The 13,837-nt window shown below is 51.2% G+C and overlaps 1 protein-coding gene across 1 annotated transcript in view; it reads right to left on the bottom strand.

The window, feature by feature from the left end:
* The window catches only part of LOC134936439 (intercellular adhesion molecule 5-like), a 65,065-nt gene that overhangs the window by 20,256 nt on the left and 30,972 nt on the right, over positions 1-13,837 (bottom strand). The window contains exons 2-3 of the mRNA XM_063931466.1: positions 9,147-9,422; positions 31-264 (exon numbers count right to left, since the gene is read on the bottom strand). Coding sequence (XP_063787536.1) covers positions 31-264; positions 9,147-9,422 — 510 coding nt within the window. The remainder of the gene's footprint in view (positions 1-30; positions 265-9,146; positions 9,423-13,837) is intronic.

Below are 13,837 nucleotides of genomic sequence, written 5' to 3' on the forward strand. Positions count from 1 at the left end.
TTACTCAGCATCCCACATGCAGATACTTACACTCCACAATTACTGTTACTGTCTTTGAAGTTTCATTAAAATTTTCAGCTCTGCAGTGGTAATTTCCAGACATATTTTTTGATGATGTGTATTTCTGCATTGTATTGTACTCAACATCATCTTTCTTGCAGGTCACTGTAGGAGATGGATATCCTTTGGCCTTACAATGGAAACGGTTTTCCTTCCCCGCAATCCAAATGACATTCTCAGGGCAGTCTGTGAACTCAGGCTGAGCTGAAAGTGAATAGAAACAGTTACCATGGGGTATATTTACTAATATTCGTGTTTGTTCCGATTTTTAGGGAGTTTGATCTCGAATTTTATCGGTCGTATTTTACTGCAACTTTTTGAATCCATCTACAGTAATTTACTAAGCTGCCGAGTTTTCTATTTTCGTTTTTTCTGATGTCGATGTGATTCGTATTTTCGGGCAATGTTTTATGGGAGTGATTAGTAAAACACTGCCGGACATTAACACAATGAAGCCCGGCCGGATCAGTGAGATCTGTGGCCCTGCACAGATCTCACTGATCCAGCCGGGCTTCATTGTGTACAGTATGCGTAGTGTGAAAGTGTTAAAAAGCAAAGGAAAAAATTGCGTGGGGTCCCACCTCCTATGTATAACCAGCCTCGGGCTCTTTGAGCCGGTCCTGGTTGTAAAAATACAGGGGGAAGGGGGGGAATAGCGTAGGGTCACCCCATATTTATACAACCAGCACCGGGCTCTGCGTCCGGTCTTGAGGGTGACCCCAATTAACTCTGCGGTTAACCGCAGACCGCAAAGTTGCCATCATAGGCTAGAATGGAGGACCGCTATCCTCCATTCTAGCCGTTGCGCTAAGCCTGATTGACAGGCAAGGAGCACACAGCCAATCAAGAGAGCGCCATGATGTGTGCTCCCTGATTGGCTGGCGGGACCTTCAGTGACAGTAGTCACTGGGGGTTCTGGCAGTCGGGAAAAGGGGTTTCATGTGTAAACATGGAACCCCTTTAGTGCGAGGGTTCGGGTTTTTTCGGTTTGTTTGTTTTTTAACCCCCTGGATGCTACATGGACTGAAGAGGACCGAACTACACCGGATAATAGTTGAGTATTTTGGGCATCTTTTCACAGGTTCACCGTGTATTCTACGGGACAAGGGGACCGAGGGGCTCCGTGGGACAATAGGTAAGTATGTGAGTGTGTAAGTGTGCATGTATGTAAAATAAAGCTTAACGTTCACGGTGTGTGTGTTATGTTTTTTTGGTGGTATTTTTTTGTAGTAGAACTACAAGTACCCGCGGGCCCGTTATTTCCCTGCATGCTGATACTTGTGGTTCTCCAAGTACCAGCTTGCAGGGGAGGCTTGCTGGGACTTGTAGTTCTACCACAAAAAAACAATATTCAATTTTTTACACAAAGGCTATCAGCCTCCCATCCACCGCCCACGGATGGGGGGGGGGGGGGGACAGCCTTGACCCCCCCCCCCCCCCACCAGCCACCCCTAGCCGTTGGGGTCTCCACTCCTCCAGGGTACCCTGGCCAGGGGTGACTAGTTGGGGGGGTGGGGTAATGCCACGGCCGCAGGGACCTATATAAAAGTGTCCCTCGGTTGTGGCATTATCTCTCTGGCTAGTGGAGCCCGGTGCTGGTTTAAAAAGCACGTCTTTTGTCCCCCGTATTTTTTGAACCAGGACCAGACGCAGAGCCCGGTGCTGGTTGTATAAATATGGGGGAACCCTACGCAATTTCCCCCCCTGTATTTTTACAACCAGGACCGGCTCAAAGAGCCCGAGGCTGGTAATGCTTAGGAGGGGGGACCCCACGCAATTTTTTTCTTTGATTTATAACACTTTCACACCCCTTTACACAGATAAGCATGTACGGATCTCACTGATCCGTGCATGACTATCTAAACTAGGGGTGGGCAAAATACGGCCCGCGGGCCGGATGCGGCCCGCAAACCGATCCTGCCCGGCCCACTGCCTCCCACCAGCAAGCAATGACAAGCGGCCCGACCAGCTGAGCTGCTTGTCATTGCTCTGCACTGCAGTACCTCCAAGCTGCCAGCGGCGCCTCCCTCCCCTGCTGCTGCGTTGTAGCAGCCTCCTCTTCCCGTCTCCAGACTCCCCAGTGACAACGGCGGTGTTCAGATAAAAAAGGGGCGGGGCTACGTGTCGATGAAAGTGCGGGGCTACACGGGACCTCAGGGGGCGGAGCTACACGGGACAAGAGCCAGACTGCTGCAGATCCATCCTTCCTGCCACTGCCAGCCAGATCAGTAAGTTAATGGGAAAAGTGAGTGAGAGAAAGTGTGTGTGTGTGTGTGTGTGTGTGTGGTGTGTGTGTGTGTGTGTGTGTGTGTGTATTTGTGTGTGTATATATATGTGAGAGTGTGTGTGTGTATTTGTGTGTGCGGGCAGTGGCGTCAGACTGTTTTCAGGTTGGGGGGAGAGATCTTTAGCTCTCGCTGTACCAAGTCCTCCTGTGTTCTGTCACCGTGTCACCCCCCCCCCGTGTTCTGTCACCGTGTCACCCCCCCCGTGTTCTGTCACCGTGTCACCCCCCCATGTTCTGTCACTGTGTCACACCCCCCGTGTTCTGTCACTGTCACCCCCCTGTGTTCTGTCACCCCCCCATGTTCTGTCACTGTGTCACACCCCCCGTGTTCTGTCACTGTCACCCCCCTGTGTTCTGTCACCCCCCTGTGTTCTGTCACCCCCCCATGTTCTGTCACTGTCACCCACCCTGTGTGCTGTCACCGTGTCACCCCCCGTGTTCTGTCACTGTCACCCCCCGTGTTCTGTCACTGTCACCCCCGTGTTCTGTCACTGTCACCCCCCGTGTTCTGTCACTGTCACACCCGTGTTCTGTCACTGTCACCCCCCGTGTTCTGTCACTGTCACCCCCCGTGTTCTGTCACTGTCACCCCCCCGTGTTCTGTCACTTTGTCACCCCCCGTGTTCTGTCACTATGTCACCCCCCCCCGTGTTCTGTCACTGTGTCACCCCCCCCGTGTTATGTCATTGTCACCCCCCGTGTTCTGTCACTGTCACCCCCCGTGTTCTGTCACCGTGTCACCTCCCCGTGTTCTGTCACTGTGTCATCTCCCCGTGTTCTGTCACTGTCACCCCCCGTGTGCTGTCACCGTGTCACCCCCGTGTGCTGTCACCGTGTCACCCCCCGTGTGCTGTCACCGTGTCACCCCCCGTGTGCTGTCACCGTGTCACCCCCCGAGTGCTGTCACCGTGTCACCCCCGAGTGCTGTCACCGTGTCACCCCCGAGTGCTGTCACCGTGTCACCCCCGTGTGCTGTCACCGTGTCACCCCCGTGTGCTGTCACTGTGTCACCCCCCCCGTGTTCTGTCACCGTGTCACCCCCCCGTGTTCTGTCACTGTGTCACCCCCCCCGTGTTCTGTCACTGTGTCACCCCCCCGTGTTCTGTCACCGTGTCACCCCCGTGTGCTGTCACCGTGTCACCCCCGTGTGCTGTCACCGTGTCACCCCCCCGTGTTCTGTCACCGTGCCACCCCCCCGTGTTCTGTCACCGTGTCACCCCCCCCGTGTTCTGTCACTGTGTCACCCCCCCCGTGTTCTGTCACTGTGTCACACCCCCCGTGTGCTGTCACCGTGTCACCCCCCCGTGTGCTGTCACCGTGTCACCCCCCGTGTGCTGTCACCGTGTCACCCCCCGTGTGCTGTCACCGTGTCACCCCCCGTGTTCTGTCACCGTCACCCCCCCCCCCGTGTTCTGTCACCGTCACCCCCCGTGTTCTGTCACCGTCACCCCCCGTGTTCTGTCACCGTCACCCCCCGTGTTCTGTCACCGTCACCCCCCCGTGTTCTATCACCGTCACCCCCCGTGTTCTGTCACCGTCACCCCCCCGTGTTCTGTCACCGTCACCCCCCCCGTGTTCTGTCACCGTCACCCCCCCGTGTTCTGTCACCCCCACCGTGTTCTGTCACTGTCACCCCCACCGTGTTCTGTTACCGCGTCACCCCCCGTGTTCTGTCACTGTCACCCCCCCCCGTGTTCTGTCACCGTCACCCCCCCCCGTGTTCTGTCACCGTCACCCCCCGTGTTCTGTCACCGTCACCCCCCGTGTTCTGTCACCGTCACCCCCCCGTGTTCTATCACCGTCACCCCCCCGTGTTCTGTCACCGTCACCCCCCCGTGTTCTGTCACCGTCACCCCCCCCGTGTTCTGTCACCGTCACCCCCCCGTGTTCTGTCACCCCCACCGTGTTCTGTCACTGTCACCCCCACCGTGTTCTGTTACCGTGTCACCCCCCGTGTTCTGTCACTGTCACCCCCCCCCCGTGTTCTGTCACTGTCACCCCCACCGTGTTCTGTTACCGTGTCACCCCCACCGTGTTCTGTTACCGTGTCACCCCCACGGTGTTCTGTCACCGTGTCACACCCCCCGTGTGCTGACACCGTGTCACACCCCCCGTGTGCTGACACCGTGTCACACCCCCCGTGTGCTGACACCGTGTCACACCCCCCGTGTGCTGACACTGTGTCACCCCCCCCGTGTGCTGTCACCCCCACCGTGTTCTGTAACCGTGTCACCCCCCCCCCCGTGTTCTGTCACCTGGAGCGCACTCTGTACTATTACACCCCCCCCCCCCCCCCGCTCAAGCCGTGTGGTGCCCAAAAAGGGTGTGTGGCTTAAATAAAAAGGGGCGTTGGCTGGTGGGTCTTTTCTCTCGCTCCGGGGGCATGTCCAGCTTCCCCGAAGATGCTGGCTGCCCCCGGAGACTGGACTGTGTGTGTGCCGACTCTTATCTGTGACCCCTCGTGTTCTGTCACTGTGTCACACTCCCCGTGTCCTATCACTGTGTCACACCTTTCCCCAGGGGCCATAAGACATTGGATAATTTGCTTGCTGCGCAATAATTATCCTAAATAAAATGTTAATGTGTAAAAGGGTACTACCTTCCGTACTGTGTAAAAGGGAGCTGTACATGCTGTAATGTGTGTAAGTGGCGCAATTTGAATAATGGAGACTATTGTGCAGCCTAATACGAATCTGTATTATTTTTTTGTCCACACTCCTTCCACATGAAGCCACGTCCCTATATTTTTGGCAAGTGGGGGGAGCTGCTATTTTGTGTGTGGCCCTCGGATACTGACAGGAAATGTCAAGTGGCCCCTCAGCTGAAATAATTGCCCACCCCTGATCTAAACACTCCAGGAAAAAGCAGGTCTATTTTAAAACTGCTTTTATTTACGAAGTCTATGCTTTCCCGGCAGTGTTTGACTATTGTCGGCAGTGATTGAGAATACAAATTCTTAGTAAATTACCGAGTTGTATCAAATAACAGCCGTGTTTGGCCGATGGTATATTCATTCGTATTTGTGAACTTAGCCAGGGAAAACAATACGAATAGCCCCAACTCTGCTGAGATTTGCATTTAGTAAATTCCTGAGATGACACTTAAAAAAAAAAAAAACTCAGGCAAAATCTGGACCTTAGTAAATATACCCCCATGTTTGTGTCAATAAATTCTTATTCCATATAATTAAGCCATACAAGATATAGGGGGTCATTCTGAGTTTATCTCTCGGTAGCTAGTTTTAGCAGCCCTGCAAACGCAATGCCACCGCCCACTGGGGAGTGTATTTTAGTTTAGCAGAAGTGTGAACGCATGTGCAGCCGAGCTCTGCAAAACCAGTTTGTGCAGTTTCTGAGTAGCTCTGAACCTACTCAGCGCTTGCCAGAGGCGGAACTACCGGCAGGGCAAGCAGTGCGTTGCACTGGGGCCCGCCTCTGTCCAGGGGCCCAAGCATGTAATGAGTCAAACTGACTCATTACATGCCGCTGTGTGCTGCGGGCAACCGCTGCCCGCAGCGTACAGCCACCCACAGAGGAGAAGAGCAGCGGCACGGACGAGGGAAGGAGGAGGACGGAGGTGAAGGAGGGAGCCGCAGCAGCGCTTTGTTACTGGTGGAGGCGCTGCTGCTGCTGCCCCTCTGCTTCACTATAGGCTGTCTTCCGAGAACAGCCTATAGTGAAGCAGAGGGGCAGCAGCAGCAGCGCCTCCACCAATAACACAGCGCTGCTGCGGCTCCCTCCTCCACCTCGTCTACTGTCCGGGAATCGTCAAGCTGCACGAGGAGCCTGAGCCAGCGGAGAGGGTAAGTATGATTCGACTTTCTTTCTTTCTCTTTATTTCTTTCTTTCTTTCTGTCTCTTTCTTTCTTTATTTGTTGGGACTGCCTGCCGCTATGTGTAAAAATGGGGGACTGCCTACCGCAATGTGTAAAAAGGGTGGACTGCCTGCCGCTATGTGTAAAAATGGGGGACTGCCTGCCGCTATGTGTAAAAATGGGGGACTGCCTGCCGCAATGTGTAAAAAGGGGGGACTGCCTGCCGCAATGTGTAAAAATGGGGAATCTGCCTGCCGCAATGTGTAAAAATGGGGAATCTGCCTGCCGCTATGTGTAAAAAGGGAGAATCTGCCTGCCGTAATGTATAAAAATGGGGAATCTGCCTGCCGCAATGTGTAAAAACGGGGGACTGCCTGCTGCAACGTGTAAAAAGGGGGAATCTGCCTGCCGTAATGTGTAACAAGGGCACGCTGTCTGCCGTAATGTGTAACAAGGGCACGCTGTCTGCCGTAATGTGTAACAAGGGTACGCTGTCTGCCGTAATGTGTAACAAGGGCACGCTGTCTGCCGTAATGTGTAACAAGGGCACGCTGTCTGCCGTAATGTGTAACAAGGGCACGCTGTCTGCCGCTATGTGTAAAAAGTGTACGTTGTCTGCCGTTATGTGTAAAAAGTGTACGCTGTCTGCCGTAATGTGTAAAAAGGGGACGCTGTCTGCCGTAATGTGTAAAAAGGGGGACGCTGTCTGCCGTTATGTGTAAAAAGTGTACGCTGTCTGCCGCTATGTTTAACAAGGGCACGCTGTCTGCCGTTATGTGTAAAAAGTGTACGCTGTCTGCCGTAATGTGTAAAAAGTGCACGCTGTCTGCCGCTATGTGTAACAAGGACACGCTGTCTGCCGTAATGTGTAAAAAGGGGACGCTGTCTGCCGTAATGTGTAAAAAGGGGGACGCTGTCTGCCGTAATGTGTAAAAAGGGGGACGCTGTCTGCCGTAATGTGTAAAAAGGGGACGCTGTCTGCCGTAATGTGTAAAAAGAGGAATCTGTTCGCTGTAAGGTGTAAAAGGGTCTCTACCTGGTGTAGTGGTGCTACTGTGCGGCGTAATTTGAAGAATGGAGACTACTGTGCACCGTTTTATGAATTGGTATTATTTTGTGGCCACACCCCTTCCACGCGAAGCCACGCCACTATGTATTTTTGCGCACGCCTACAGCGCGCACTGCCCCTGTTTTGCATGCAGGGGTGGGGCTCCGATGCCGTTTCTTGCACACAGTGCTAAAATGTCTAGTTACGGCACTGTTGCTAGGTATCCATTTCTCTGGCCCTGAGCAGGTCCCCCTCACCAGATCCTCTCAAGGGGTGAGGGGGTGGACTTGGATGGGATGGGGGGGGGGGCCCAAAGCATTTTGTCGCACCTGGGCCCACCGCTTGCTAGTTCCGCCACTGGCGCTTGCGATCACTTCAGCCTATTCGTGTCCGGATTTGACGTCATACACCCACCCAGCGAACGCCCAGCAACGCCTGCGATTTTTCAGACACACCTGCGTTTTTGCAAACCCTCCCTGAAAACGGTCAGTTGACACCCAGAAACGCCCCCTTCCTGTCAATCTTCTTCTGGCCGTCAGTGTGACTGAAAACTTTGCTAGAACCTGTGCAAAATAACAAATGCCTTTGTACCCGTATATCGCGCGTGCGCATTGCGGTGCATACGCATGCACAGAAATGCCTATTTTTAGCCTGATTGCTACGCTGCGAACAACGGCAGCTAGATATCAACTTGGAATGACCCCCACAGTACAGACTTACCTGGATGCACTCGAAAATTGGGTGACTCTCTCTGCCCCCCAGATAGGCAGGCAAGTCTCCCAGATCTGGCCCGCACCCATTGGCATTTCTATAATGGGTGCAATGTGAATGGTGCACATGGGCCCCTGGGTCCAGAGGAGCCCACTCTGCACACACACTGCACCCATGTTTTATTACTTTCCATTCTGGAGTTCCGGTTTGGAGCTACAGTCGTGGTACAAAATCACCGGCAAAATGGCTGCTGCACATCCGCAGTAGGAATTTAGCCTCTGGAACATGGCAGGCGCTATGTTCCTGGAGACCTGCACATGCACATTGGTCTCTGGCTCAATGCCAGAGTCTACAGTGCCGTGAAGAGGAGGGTGCCCACCTGGAGTCTGCAAACGGGCCCCCTCCTCTGTGAAAGCTCCTCTGAGTAGCCACTATTTTAGTTGCATTTACCAAAAACTACCCCCCACCCCCCATTACTCCCAGAGCAGCCTAAACTCTTCTTGGCATGGAATCAACAAGGTACTGGATACATCCCATACAGATTATTTGTCTCTTCCCCATGCAGGTGTTTGATCTGAACAACAACTGGACCTGCTGCAGCATGATTGGCCAGTTAGATATTTACATTAACGATGTACACGTGTACCCTATAAAGTGGTCACTGAGTGCATATATATTAATACGGATCACATTGGCCCTCATTCCGAGTTGATCGGTCGCAAGGCGAATTTAGCAGAGTTACACACGCTAAGCCGCCGCCTACTGGGAGTGAATCTTAGCTTCTTAAAATTGCGACCGATGTATTCGCAATATTGCGATTACTAACTACTTAGCAGTTTCAGAGTAGCTCCAGACTTACTCTGCCTGTGCGATCAGTTCAGTGCTTGTCGTTCCTGGTTGACGTCACAAACACACCCAGCGTTCGCCCAGGCACTCCCACCGTTTCTCCGGCCACTCCTGCGTTTTTTCCGGAAACGGTAGCGTTTTCAGCCACACGCCCCTGAAACGCCGTGTTTCCGCCCAGTAACACCCATTTCCTGTCAATCACATTACGATCGCCGGAGCGAAGAAAAAGCCGTGAGTAAAAATACTTTCTTCATAGTAAAGTTACTTGGCGCAGTCGCAGTGCGAACTTTGCGCATGCGTACTAAGCGGATTTTCACTGCGATGCGATGAAAAAGAACGAGCGAACAACTCGGAATGAGGGCCATTGTTCTCATACTTACTTTGAATGTTCAGGTTTTGAGGTTTACTTTTGGTCCTAAAGTGAGCCTCACAGGACAGCTCCATCTCATCCATCTCTTTGGTGACCTCCAGCGTGCAGGTGATATTAGGGAAGTCCCCCTTATAAGAAACACAATTTCTGAGTCTTTCTTTAGTGACAATCTTTAATTCCACCTCCAGGCAGGAGCACTCGCTAGCAGGTAACGAGCAGCTAATCTTTGTTTCTTCATTGACCTTTACCCTGTCCTCTAGGTTTAGTATGGGAATTGGAAGGAGAGCTGTGGGAAGAGAAGAAGTTTAATATTAAATGTGTACAAGAAACAATGATGACGGTTTGACAACATGTCTCTGTCACAATATCACTGTCCCATTTCTATGGCTCAGAAGACTTGCATTTCTCTTTAAGTCTCCCATTACACCACCAAACGGGCAAAATGTCAATGGTCAAACAGCACCTAACAGCCAGATAGTAGCAAAGACAGGTCCACCTGTTCATGCTTCAGATAGGGTGGTGGTTCTGAACTCCAGTCCTCAAGTAGCTGCAATGGCAGTTCAGAAATGCCCATTGCAATGTATTACAGTAACCCTTGTCTAGACTGGCCATTTGGCAATACTGGTAAATGCCAAAAGGGGTGATGGCCAGATGGACCGGTCTGGCCACCTGAATGCCTTGCTGGACAGCTCAGCTGCTCGTCTGGCATGCACAGAGAAGGATGCGGTGTGAGACCACACCTTGTGGCATGCCCCATGCGTGTCCATGCCCTTCTTTTGGCAGCACACATCAACAATTCCTACATTGATATGTGGCCCAAGCCATCCCTGCAGTAGCCAAGCTTCGCTAATTTTCCTGCGTACCTCTATGGGGAGAGAGGGAAAATCAGCAATGCTACTGGACACAAAGTTCCATTACATAACCTTTCTGGAAGCACTTTGCAGCCATCAAATTGAAAAGTGTACCCCGCAGAGGATGCGCAAATGAGCTTTTAACATATCGTGAACATTTTTTTTTAGCATTTTTAAAGCGGGGTCCGGTCTCTAGCTCGACGGTAACTAGGTCAACACTACTGGTCGACAGTAACTAGGTCCACAGGATTCCTAGGTCAACAGGGTCTCTAGGTCGACAGGTCAAAAGGTCAACATGACTTTTTCATAATTATTTTTTTTTAACCTTTTCATACTTAACGATCCACGTGGACCACGATTGGAACGGTAATCTGTGCCGAGCGAAGTGGTAGCGGAGCAAGGCACCTTGCCCGAAGCATGGTGAGTGAAGCGAGCCATGTGAAGGGACACGGTGCACTAATTGGGGTTCCCGGCCACTCTACGAAGAAAACGACACCAAAAGAACATTAAAAACTCATGTCGACCTTTTGACCTGTCGACCTAGACCATGTCGACCTAAAGACCCTGTCGACCTAGAGACCCTGTCAACCTAGTTACTGTCGACCAATAGTGGTCGACCTAGACACTGTCGACCTAGTTACTGTCTACCTTCCATGCCACCCCCTTTAAAGCACAGGTAATAAATACCCCACCTAATAAAAGTACAGGGTGTTTAAAAAGAAAAAAAAAAAAAAGGTAACTGAAACTTGTTTGTGTATCTTATGTGTTATAGTAGATGTTGAGTGACGGCCGTGTGCCACAGTATGCCATCCAGGAACATACATGGTGTATGGAATATTATTTAAGTTACGGAAAAGAATGGAATGGCGGGCCTTCCCTGCCTCTGTAACAACTGTGTTCCAGGACAATTTCTAGAGACCTGCACCACCAACAAAACTATCCTGGCTTGGGTGAAAATGTTCCAGCAAACAGGGTCTGTGGCTAATCTTAATAAAGGACGTTCCAGCAGACACCCCCACTGTACCATGAGCAATGTTTGAGGAAGGGAAAAAGTTTCAGCTGCTTTTTCTTTTTTTTTTAAACACCCTGTACAACCAACAACACACCCTGTTCTACATTGTTGTACTCTTTTGTACATTATGTTTTCCTATTTTGTTCTATTTAATATTAAGGGGAGGAAACAAAGATAGCAAAATAAAAACAGGGAGTGGGGAGGAATGAAAACAAGTAAAAAAATCAGCTTATTTGACTTGCACCTTGGGCCTAATTAAGCTTCGGCCACAAATGTGCAAAAATCGCTAAGAAACTATTTCTGCACATCAGCGCATGCGCAAGGTCTTAAACTGCGTTCTCTTCGGATTAGAGTTTAAGACCTACAGGGCGCTGGAACGTGGCGTTGACACCACGTTTTGTGGGCATCAACTCTCCATTTTAAGGGCGTGGCCCATGCAACGGAGGCGTGTCCAGACCATTGGCAGGGTGTGCTACGGCAGCAGCGTGACGTCACATGCCGTTGCTGTGACTCAAAAGATGGTGACCTTCCGACTTCCTACGCAACTAATTACTCACAATCTTGTGATTGACTGTTTCCAATTAAATTATAAGGAATATCAATGCCTTTTGGAGACACTGAATCGCCCGAGTACATATTAGTGATGAGCACCGGAAATTTTTCGGGTTTTGGTTTTGGGTTCGGTTCCGCGGCCGTGTTTTGTTTTCGAACGCGTTTTGACAAAACCTCACCGAATTTTTTTTGTCGGATTCGGGTGTGTTTTGGATTCGGGTGTTTTTTTCAAAAAACCCTAAAAAACCGCTTAAATCATAGAATTTGGGGGTCATTTTGATCCCAAAGTATTATTAACCTCAATAACCATAATTTCCACTCATTTTCAGTCTATTCTGAACACCTCACACCTCACAATATTATTTTTAGTCCTAAAATTTGCACCGAGGTCGCTGGATGACTAAGCTCAGCGACCCAAGTGGCCGACACAAACACCTGGCCCATCTAGGAGTGGCACTGCAGTGTCACGCAGGATGGCCCTTCCAAAAACACTCCCCAAACAGCACATGACGCAAAGAAAAAAAGAGGCGCAATGAGGTAGCTGTGTGAGTAAGCTAAGCGACCCTAGTGGCCGACACAAACACCTGGCCCATCTAGGAGTGGCACTGCAGTGTCACGCAGGATGGCCCTTCCAAAAAACACTCCCCAAACAGCACATGACGCAAAGAAAAAAAGAGGCGCAATGAGGTAGCTGTGTGAGTAAGCTAAGCGACCCTAGTGGCCGACACAAACACCTGGCCCATCTAGGAGTGACACTGCAGTGTCACGCAGGATGGCCCTTCCAAAAAACACTCCCCAAACAGCACATGACGCAAAGAAGAAAAAAAAGAGGCGCAATGAGGTAGCTGTGTGAGTAAGCTAAGCGACCCTAGTGGCCGACACAAACACCTGGCCCGTCTAGGAGTGGCACTGCAGTGTCACGCAGGATGGCCCTTCCAAAAAACACTCCCCAAACAGCAGCACATGACGCAAAGAAGAAAAAAAAGAGGCGCAATGAGGTAGCTGTGTGACTAAGATAAGCGACCCTAGTGGCCGACACAAACACCTGGCCCATCTAGGAGTGTCACTGCAGTGTCACGCAGGATGGCCCTTCCAAAAAACACCCCCCAAACAGCACATGACACAAAGAAAAAAAGAGGCGCAATGAGGTAGCTGTGTGAGTAAGCTAAGCGACCCTAGTGGCCGACACAAACACCTGGCCCATCTAGGAGTGGCACTGCAGTGTCACGCAGGATGGCCCTTCCAAAAAACACTCCCCAAACAGCAGCACATGACGCAAAGAAGAAAAATAAGAGGCGCAATGAGGTAGCTGTGTGAGTAAGCTAAGCGACCCTAGTGGCCTACACAAACACCTGGCCCATCTAGGAGTGGCACTGCAGTGTCACGCAGGATGGCCCTTCCAAAAAACACCCTCCAAACAGCACATGACGCAAAGAAAAAAAGAGGCGCAATGAGGTAGCTGTGTGAGTAAGCTAAGCGACCCTAGTGGCCGACACAAACACCTGGCCCATCTAGGAGTGACACTGCAGTGTCACGCAGGATGGCCCTTCCAAAAAACACTCCCCAAACAGCACATGACGCAAAGAAAAAAAGAGGCGCAATGAGGTAGCTGTGTGAGTAAGCTAAGCGACCCTAGTGGTCGACACAAACACCTGGCCCATCTAGGAGTGGCACTGCAGTGTCACGCAGGATGGCCCTTCCAAAAAACACTCCCCAAACAGCAGCACATGACGCAAAGAAGAAAAAAAAGAGGCGCAATGAGGTAGCTGTGTGACTAAGATAAGCGACCCTAGTGGCCGACACAAACACCTGGCCCATCTAGGAGTGGTACTGCAGTGTCACGCAGGATGGCCCTTCCAAAAAACACCCCCCAAACAGCACATGACGCAAAGAAAAAAAGAGGCGCAATGAGGTAGCTGTGTGAGTAAGCTAAGCGACCCTAGTGGCCGACACAAACACCTGGCCCATCTAGGAGTGGCACTGCAGTGTCACGCAGGATGGCCCTTCCAAAAAACACCCTCCAAACAGCACATGACACAAAGAAAAATGAAAGAAAAAAGAGGTGCAAGATGGAATTGTCCTTGGGCCCTCCCACCCACCCTTATGTTGTATAAACAGGACATGCGCACTTTAACCAACCCATCATTTCAGTGACAGGGTCTGCCACACGACTGTGACTGAAATGACGGGTTGGTTTGGACCCCCACCAAAAAAGAAGCAATTAATCTCTCCTTGCACAAACTGGCTCTACAGAGGCAAGATGTCCACCTCATCATCATCCTCCGA

The sequence above is a fragment of the Pseudophryne corroboree genome, chromosome 6 (assembly GCF_028390025.1).
Source record: "Pseudophryne corroboree isolate aPseCor3 chromosome 6, aPseCor3.hap2, whole genome shotgun sequence".
NCBI lineage: Eukaryota > Metazoa > Chordata > Amphibia > Anura > Myobatrachidae > Pseudophryne > Pseudophryne corroboree.